Source organism: Macrobrachium nipponense, chromosome 41, assembly GCF_015104395.2.
Source record: "Macrobrachium nipponense isolate FS-2020 chromosome 41, ASM1510439v2, whole genome shotgun sequence".
NCBI lineage: Eukaryota > Metazoa > Arthropoda > Malacostraca > Decapoda > Palaemonidae > Macrobrachium > Macrobrachium nipponense.
Window position 1 is genome coordinate 31,573,800 of NC_061102.1, and position 9,787 is coordinate 31,583,586.

At 38.1% G+C, this 9,787-nt stretch overlaps 1 protein-coding gene across 2 annotated transcripts in view; it reads right to left on the reverse strand.

Annotated features, from left to right (window-relative positions):
* Positions 1-1,068: 1,068 nt before the first annotated feature.
* Positions 1,069-9,787, reverse strand: part of LOC135212652 (E3 ubiquitin-protein ligase rnf168-like) — a 20,144-nt gene continuing 11,425 nt past the window's right edge. For both annotated transcript variants that reach the window (XM_064246279.1, XM_064246278.1), the window contains exons 2-4: positions 4,123-4,374; positions 2,718-3,578; positions 1,069-2,494 (exon numbers count right to left, since the gene is read on the reverse strand). In XM_064246279.1, coding sequence (XP_064102349.1) covers positions 1,970-2,494; positions 2,718-3,578; positions 4,123-4,368 — 1,632 coding nt within the window. In that variant the 5' untranslated portion in view covers positions 4,369-4,374 and the 3' untranslated portion in view covers positions 1,069-1,969. The remainder of the gene's footprint in view (positions 2,495-2,717; positions 3,579-4,122; positions 4,375-9,787) is intronic.

A 9,787-nucleotide genomic window follows, 5' to 3' on the forward strand; every position in this document is an offset into this window, starting at 1 on the left:
AAGTTGTTGATGGAGTGATGCCCTTTGATTAATTTAATTACTTACAAGATTACCTCACACCTGTTTTGATGAACTTAGTCTGATTTTCTGCAATACTGGTAAGTGTCAAGGGATCACTGTTGCCTTTAGAGTATTCAGTCGTTTAAACGTGTTATGAGGGTTCAGGTGTCTGGCTTTTGGTGCGGTAAAATTTGATGCAGGGTAACCAGATACTTGGCACTTCGTAACAATATATATATGTGTGTGTGTGTGTGTGTGTAGTGATTTTCTGTTCCCTTTTCCAATAATTTTCCAGTTTGATAGATATAAACGTTATCACAAGAATTACATTAGATTGGACATATACATCTTGCAGTATTGTCGGAAGAGTTCTGTATATAAAGTGCTTATTTAATTTCATAATTGTTATTAGATCCTAGATAACTCTAAAATTCTTGAGGAGATGGAGGAATACCTTTGAAAATATTACTATATTGGAGTACAAGCAGGTTCTGTGTGTTGTAAGTTTCTTTGATTTTATTATGAAGTCTTTTTGCTGCTCCTAATACGGAATCAGGGAATGTCTTGCCTGCATTCCTGATTATGTCATATACAGGACTACTTACATATAATGCGCTTTAAGATCATGAATGTGAAAACTGATTTCCTAACTTTATTTCTTTGGCCAGAGTAAAAACGCACAAAGGCAAAAACATTTGTTGGATTTCTGTATATTTCTTGTACAATGCGCTAAACATATTGCAAGTTCTATATATGTTAGGCAATCCAAAAGGGATAGGCTCTGGTCATTTTCCATTTCCTTTTTCTTTAGCCTCATCAACTGCAATAATTACGAAACTTTTCCAACTTCAACAAAATGGCCACATTTTATTTACAAGGAAAATGGAATGCTCAACCAACTCCTAAAAAGAATGCTAGCTGTAAAATCAACTCACAATTAACGAGACCTATAGCCATTGTTCTGGTTACTTGGTCACCACGTCAGATTTGCTGCCATTTTCTTTCTAGGTATATAAGACTCATTTCCTTTTATTAGTGGTATGACGATGAAGAAGAAAGATAACAATATTTTATTCAAATTGTTCATATATTTCTTATCCTCGAATAGTTAACAGTTATCCATGAGCAAAGGATTGCATCTCATGGAAGGGCTAAACTGACCGTCAACCTTTCTTGTTTGTATTAAGTTCTTTAATTGAGTGACATTGTCTGCAAATCTATTATGAAAAGATGATTAAGTTTTTTTTTTTCTTCAAAATAATGGGAAAGCCTGAAACATCGATTTCATTCGAAGGTTAACAAATATCCTTTGATAAAATTCAACAGAAACTTACTAAATTCATCAGGCAGGTACTAAGAATTAGTGCCCTATTGTTAACTGCCTTTACATAAACAGTGATGCTATATTACAGTACAATTCTCCCCGTAGCGGGTAGTGCCGTCAGTGCACCTCACATGTTGCACTGTAAGGCATTAGTTAGGGTCTTTGCAGCGTCCCTTTGGCCCTTAGCTGCAATCTCTTTCATTCCTTTTACTATACCTCAGTCAATATTCTCTCTTCCGTCAGATTTATTACCTCTAACAATTGTTTCATAATGCGGCTGCGAGATTTTCCTCCTGTTACACCTTTCCAACCTTCTTACTGGCAATTATCGTTTCAGCGCAGATCGATCTCATAGGTCCCATCGCTTGGTCTTTGGCCTAAATCTATATTCTGTTCTATCCAGATGATATCACAATTCTTGAGTTTGGTGATAAAGAATAAGGTGAATGATCTAATGAGTATAATTAGTTTCCATTACAACAGATCTGAACATCTAGGAAGAAATAGTTGGCAACCTTAGATATGGACAGGCTTTTAATCACTGATGTTGTAAGCTTCGCCCATGGAGTGTAAAAGCCCAAGACCATTCTGATAATTATGTCCTTTGTACTTGCATCATCAACGAACAAGCGCATTGTCGGGAAATCAGATGCCCTGTGAAAGTATCACTCCCACATCAGTGATCTGAACATCGGACTGAAGCATGTGGTGGACGGCATCTCTGAGGACCTGCATTTCGCTCACGACCTCTCCAAAGACGCAGGCAAATTTCCTACCGATGTGATCCTTCGTGCAGATGTGAAAGAAGGCGTCTTCCGTTGGCCTACCCCCACTGGCGCCAACCACAAGACCCGCCCTCTTTTCACTGATGTGATGGCCACCCCACTCCAATCCCGGGATCAGACCCTGTATGCTGATGGTGTTCTCGGACGTGATGTATTTGCCGCCGGCGAGTGTTTCTCCTGGTGCCCCTCTTTTAGCGACGCCATGGAACTTGCTGAATTTGTACGAAGGACCCAGGGAACCCAAGCATAGGGCGAGGAAGTGCTGAGCCCGTCGTAAGTGACCATACAGGCGAATGTAAACGCGGCCCAAGTAATGCTGGTCGGACCCCAGATCAAGGAACACTTCTGGGCTTTCTGCTGATATCAGCCATTCAACGACGCTTAACTGAAATTGTGGAAAAATAAGACATTCGTAATAATAATAATAATAATAATAAAAAAATAGTTCCAAAGAACGCAATATGGATGGACCAATAGTTCACGAGTAATGCATGAAATAAGATTTTGATACCGAGACATGAATCAACATAACAGAATGCTAATTATAATGTAAAAAATACAAAAAATTGACAACTAAACACTTAATGAAGGTTGAAAAGACTCGTTACCTGAATCATAAACTGTGCATCATTTTGAGTTCTTGACAAACTATACATGTGCAGTTTATCATTTTCCCATTTCAGCTTTCCCGTTCGACCGTCATTCCCAACGACATAGCAGCGCAAAGGCCAAGGGGCCTTTGTTCTTAGAGCTATCAGGTTAGACTGATTCAAGTTTTCGTTCTTGGAGCAAACGAGAGAGTTTCGTTCACTGACTTCTCCTGCAACATGTCCCATGTTTATACTTTCACCCAAGTACTTGTCCGTTGTTTCGTTCACCTGGTATTTGAAAGATTCGTTAGCCTCCTTTTCCAAAGGTGAATGAGGTTCTGTGTTCATGCCTTCCCTGTTGTCCTCTGCATCTTCTTCTACCGACGTGCAAGATTCGAGCCTCACGGGGTGACTTTCAGTCTCCATGTCAGGACAGGGTTTACATTTATCACAGAAACTGCTGTCACTCATTTTGGTCCGAGACAGAGGAATCTTTTGTGTGCCCATCTGCAGACTGTTGACCAAGACCTGCGACGTCAAAGCCGAGTCAATGCAGTTGACGTTGGGAATGTCTTTTAAAATGTTCTCCGCTTCGGTTTTTGAGTCATGTAGGATCTGACTCTCTTCAGTATTCAAGGCAATTTGGATGATGAGCTCTCCCATCTGTTTGATGATGAGTTCTTTCTTCATTTCAACTTCATTTACAAGGTGAGCTATGCTGCTGAGGATCTCGTCTTTCTTTTCAGCAACGAATACGGACCCCTTCTCAACGACGTGGCCTTCCCGTAGGTGGCCAGCCAAAAGGCAGTGGCCGCACAAAGCTTCTTGGCAACGGCGGCACCAGAATTCCAGGGGCGATCCGTGATGCAGACATGGAGCCTGTAAGAAAGAACCATTAGACATCTTGCAGAGGCTAAGGTAAACTGAGACGACTATTGCAATAACATTTTTTCACGTAAGACTGTCAACTGACCAGTTCTCAAATTATATATTTAATTCCATTAAATCTATGTCTTAACAGGGTATATACTGCATTACCAAGTAAATGGAGTTTGAACATATAATAAATCTAAAATCAACGTCTGTAAAAACTTCTTGTAGTAAATTGTTGCGAATATTTTGCAAATTCAATGAAAAATAGTTGCATACACACACACACACACACACACACACACACACACACACACATATATATATATATATTATATATATATATATATATAAATATATATATTACATATATATAATATATATATATATATATATATATATATATATGTGTGTGTGTGTGTGTGTGTGTGTGTGTGTGTGTATGTGTGTGTGTGTACGAACTGTATAACTGTATCCGGGTAAAGATACATTCACAATTGTTCGCGTGTGCGTATCTGAGAGAGAGAGAGAGAGAACAATATTGTGCATATACCTCAGTATTAAGAGGTTTCTTGTACTTCTCTGACAAGCTGAGAAGGGCATATATGGTTGGAAGACTGGACATAGGAGAACCAATGTGACGTTTTCTGCAAGTTGGACAAAGAACTTTGCCCGATGTCTCGACACTACAGAGACATGTCCGACAGAATGTGTGTCCACAGCCGGGAAGCAGGACTGGCTCTCTCAAGTCTTTCGTGTATATCTCCTGGCAGACCGGGCAGGTCAGTTCAGTATCCATCTCGTCCTGGAAGAAGAAGAAGAAGAAGTACTCATGGCGGGAAAGAGGTTTCGCAGAACAATGCTTTAATTCAGCGGGATATTTGGAGGTCAGGTATTTAAATTAGGTCTTCAGGATATAAAGAAAGTGCTATATTCTGCTTCTGAAACTTTTGACAGCATTGCATCGAATTTCACACCTATAACTAAAGGAGGAAACTAAGTAACCGAAATATCTAGGAAATAAGTTATATATGAAGCGCGTGCCTACCTACTCTAATGTACGGACTTCACTGAATATGTAACAAACTGCAATAACTATTTATCAAATGGTTTGTACTGTACATAAAGCTGCTTATCGAGGTTAAGAAAATCTGGAGACGTTAAGAATAAAAAGAAAATATTAGACCATGGGCCAGCAGCCGAAACCTTCCCCACCGCTAGGGTTTTTGCAGACCAAAAATTTTTCTGTAGGGCACATAGATTCACATTCTGGTTGTCTGCACTCTTGATTTTGGCTGCTACAGCCAAAAATCGAAAAATATTGAGGACAAAAATTGGATAAAAATAATAATGTTAGTTTTTTATGTGACACAAAAAAAGCAAGATATGAAAATGGTGAGGAACTATGGGTTTTATAGTACGCTGAATCGAATGAAATGGTCAATACGTTATTTAGGTTCAAATATAAATTTTGACTCAAAAACAATTTCTTTTATCATAGTTTACTCTCCTTTCTTTCAGTGAAGAGACGGAGCGTCAGAACTGGAATATCCAAGATAAAGAGCAGGTTTTTTAGATGGTGTTTCATATATAATATGTTATATTCAGTGGCGGTTTATTCTGGGGTACAGCCATCCGCTATGTGACGCATATACCAGATGCCTCGCTCCCTCACCGCACCAATATATTTTGCATATATATATAGATATATATATATATTATATATATATATATATACATATATATATATATATATTACCGCACCAATATATTTTTGCATTATATATATATATATATATACATTTTTTTTGTTTTTTTTGCAGACTACTTTTTTTATTTCTGTAGTTAATTGATTCAAAGTATGATTTTCTACATTCTGAGATGTCGAGATTTTAGCTGCTACGTTCAAAATTTGAAAAACATTTTTAAAAATCTAATTTCAAAAAGTGTTAGCTTAACTAAGTGGGCAAGGCATAGGTATTGTAATTTAATGTAATTTATGAGTAGACAGACAAATTAGATTAAATCATAGGATTTTGGCCCATTGTATTTCTGTTACACCTTACATTTCACCTACTCACACTCATGCCATAGTGCAGCAGTTCCTTGGCTCCTGGATGAGATTAAATCCAGACTGAGCATTGAAAGCAAGTAGATCGTTGGTACCAGGCATAGTTTGGATGGTCATAACAAAAGAACATTGGACATATCTTTAGTTGCCCTCTGGAAGCGCAAAACAAGAAGAACCTTGTCCATGTAAGCAGTCCAAAACTTAGCCGTTTTCCCATGCTCTCCTCTTCTGATTTCTTCTTGAAAAATATTGTATTGTTGAATCACTGCAGTGCAATCTTCATTGGTCAATGCTTCGTCTAGCAATTCTCTGCTTGGGGAATGCGCAGGACGTTCCATCATATCCCGAGCTCTTACTTTCCAGAGGGTTGTTACATTTGATTTAAATGTTTGGAAAAGAAGGCGCTCTATAGCCTCGAACAGAGTCTTGTGAACACGCATAGCTCTGTTATAGGGTTTTCCTGAAAGCACTTTGTTGATAGAACAACTGGCACATATTCCTGAGTCAATTAAAATCTCTTCAAAACCACTTGCACACATACGTTTCCCAATCACTCCAAGAAATGCACATGTTGTATGGAAAACCCCTTACCTAACAATAACATCTCCCAATGCATTCGGATCCTGCCACACAATTGCATATGCTTTTGTAGCAACTGCCAAGTCAACTGTTACAACTGTATATTGCTGACTAACCTCCCTGGAAGCTAATTGGGACAGATTAAGTGTGTGCTGTATTGTGGCATTTTCTGTGACTGGTGCATTGATTGGAGGCATATATTGTACTTTTGGTTGAGCTTCTCCATATTCTTTCATTCTCCCGGTTAAAGATATCCAACCTGCCCAATTAGGAACCATTTGAAATGATTCCTTTGCTGTGGCTCTACTGAGCAACCACAAAGTCAGATGATTTAGCAACATCACTGGGCGAGGTAAGCAAATAGGGTGCAAATATTGGTTCAGCTTTTGGCTTAAAAAACATGGTTCTATTCTCATAGGTCTATAGCTAATTGATCGTTTCTTAGTACGAGGAATACTGCTTTTCTCCCCGACTTCAGACATGTTGTCATGTTCACCAAATGATAATTTTTGGATTGCAATCTCATGTGCGGTATGAGTTCATCCAGCTCTAGTTGATGCTTCTTTTGTTAAGTCAAAATTGTCCCAACACAAATGAGTCACTCTGTCGTTTTCCACCTGAAGCCTCTTGGAAGAATTCTTCAAGCAAGCAAGAGTATGATGCACAGTGACCAAAACGATGCGATATTGTTATAATTTCTGCACTGCCTGTAAGATGCCTCAATGTCATGCCTAAGAATAGATGCTTTGGCATCATCCACTTTCCTTTTGTTGCAGCTTTACTTAAATCTTGAGAGATAGAACGTACTGGTCTCAGCTACTTTAGAACCACCTCCTACGATGAAACTTGAACTCAATTCTCTTTGACTCAGAAGCAGCCACTTCAAATGCAACTCCTATAACCTGACCTTGATGAACATTGGATGAATATAATAGTTCACTCTTATAATTTGGCTGCCAAAACTGTAACTTTTCACCAGTTTTCTTTAACAATTAATCTTTTAGTTTATAAGTTTTGTACTTGGGATTGTGGAATTCTGGAAATTGCTTTTGCAAGAAGAGTAGGTACTTTTCTTTTAGCATTGATGGTCTTTCAACATTTGCTCCTTTTATGATACTTTCGTCAACGTGCTGTATATAAAAACAAAGTCAGCATTATGAGCTTCTTGCTCTTGTTTGACTTTAGGGCTTTCGTTGCTCTACTATAATGACGTTCTTGTAATTTAGTGTAATGTTTTCTACTATGTAGATTCACATCAGCCGTGCATTTGATGTCTAGGCCAGTCCCTTAAGACGCTCCTGATTGGCTGTTGATAAGCCAGTGACAGGGCTGGAAACTCTCAGTCTCTCTCGAGAGTTCACATTGGCAGGTTGTGTTCCACCTCTCCTGAGGGATACGTCTTTCAAACGTATACCTCAGGAGAAGTGGAACACACATCCTGTCAATGTGAACTCTCGAGACAGACTGAGAGTTCCCAGCCCTGTGATTGGCTTATCAACAGCCAATCAGGAGCGTCGTAAGGGACGGGCCTAGACATCAAATGCACGGTTGATATGAATCTACTATAGTAGAATGATAAGAGGCTTCTTTTGCCTGAAGGTCATCATCGGTAATCTGGCCCGGCATCTTGAAGTCTTCAGTCTTTCTGCTGCTGCTCCGATTGTATCCTCAGCTGTTTGGGTTTGGCATTTGATGGGAATTTCGATAAGCCCCTCCATCTTTTTCCTATGCCTGTTGCACATTAAAAACACACAGTCAAAGGAAAAAGTGGTGATGGGCTTGTACTTTCTTCATTGTCCTTCCACTCATTGATCTAGATTGTAGTACTAGTAGCCTCATTTTCATCAGCAGTACACTTTCTCTTTAAGATTCTAGAAACAGTAAAGTTCTTATAACACCAATTGTGAGTTCCATGTAAATGCTCAAGGAATGTTTTTGGAATGTTATCACATATTGCTTCAAGTCTTCCATTCGGTTTGTCACTTTTTTGTCATGGATCATATCAAAACTGTGGTCTGTTAAAAGTCTCGCATTCTTTTCTGGGTTATTTAGATTTTTCCTTTGTTGTTAATTTCAGCTTCAATGACTTTTCATCTGAAGGAATGTTAGTTGCCATTATGAGTTCTTATACCCGAAAGTAAATAAAACTCTCACTAATAAAGATACAATACACTATCGCCTTAGAAATAACAAAGAATCTTGACAGGAATATACAATCCAAAATCATAACATTCTCTAAAATCGTCAGTTATTTTAGTATTACCAAGTACTTTGAAAAATATTTATGATAAGGGTTCAGAACTCTACGAAAATGAATTCCTTGCCCCAAAAAATATGTGAAAATATATACCATAGAGATATATAAACAAAAAAATTATTAGCAATATTTTTCCCTTTACGCCCCAATATGAATTCAAAATGGCCATCATTACAGCAAAAATTACCATCAGCTGAAGTGCGCGCACGCAGACTCTGAATCCATGATTTCTAAAGAATAACACAAAAGGGGGTCTGCAAAAATCTCTAGGGAGGGGGAGGGGGGTCTAGGGCGGGCCCACGGTCGATATGGGAACGCATTTTATATCAGTCATGTGTCGCAGACGCAGAAAGCTTCCGAAGTGGATTAGACAGCCTCTACAAATCTATTCTAGTTTGCTGAGTGAGAGAAAGAGAGGGAGGACGGGAGGGAAATTATGATGCTGATAAATGCACCAGTAAGTCAATATAAATTAAATCATAAGTATAGTTATACTCATTGTAATACTGTTTTATATTGAGCTTGGCTTAACTTCAACCAGCGTATACAAGTCCAAGTAGATGGCCAATTTCCGTTTACATTACCTGAAGGAGGGAAAGTTTAGAAAGTGAGTTTTTCATGACGGTCAAAGGTTCAGTAACCCATGGGTACTAACAAAGACCGCGAAGAAAAAGGAAATGAAATTTCACAACAATAACAAAAATGTGGGTACGACTACAAAACCTGTTTTAATTATTTATTTATTTTTTTCTTGGAGAATACTGATTTCAAAACTAGTTTCACATGAATGGCAGCTGTCACAGGTAACCAAATCAGGCAAACAGAAGAATATTGCAGTCTTATTGTTTTGTTAGGACTAACTCTCCTATTCTGATCGGAAGATAAGCATATGATAAATACGTATAAATGACATCTGTGTTTAATTTTATTCTGTCAAATAGAACCACCAGGTAACAGATCTGCTGCATCAAAGCCAAGCAAGCCAATCAGCGCTCTGTCGGAGATGCATTTCTTATACGATATAAACTAAGAATTTGAGTCTGGTGCAATCAGTGCAGTCATATGAGACTAGACGAAGTTAATATGCGTTCACTACGTTGAGGATCTTGGGATATAAGCAACGTCCGCTGTGATCGGCGCTTTGATTATTAATTATTATTATTATTATTATTATTATTATTATTATTATTATTATTATTATTATTATTATTATTATTATTATTATTATTATTATTATTATTATTATTATTATTATTATCATATGGAACAAGCCTACAGGAGACATTGACTTGAAATTCAAATTGTCAAAGA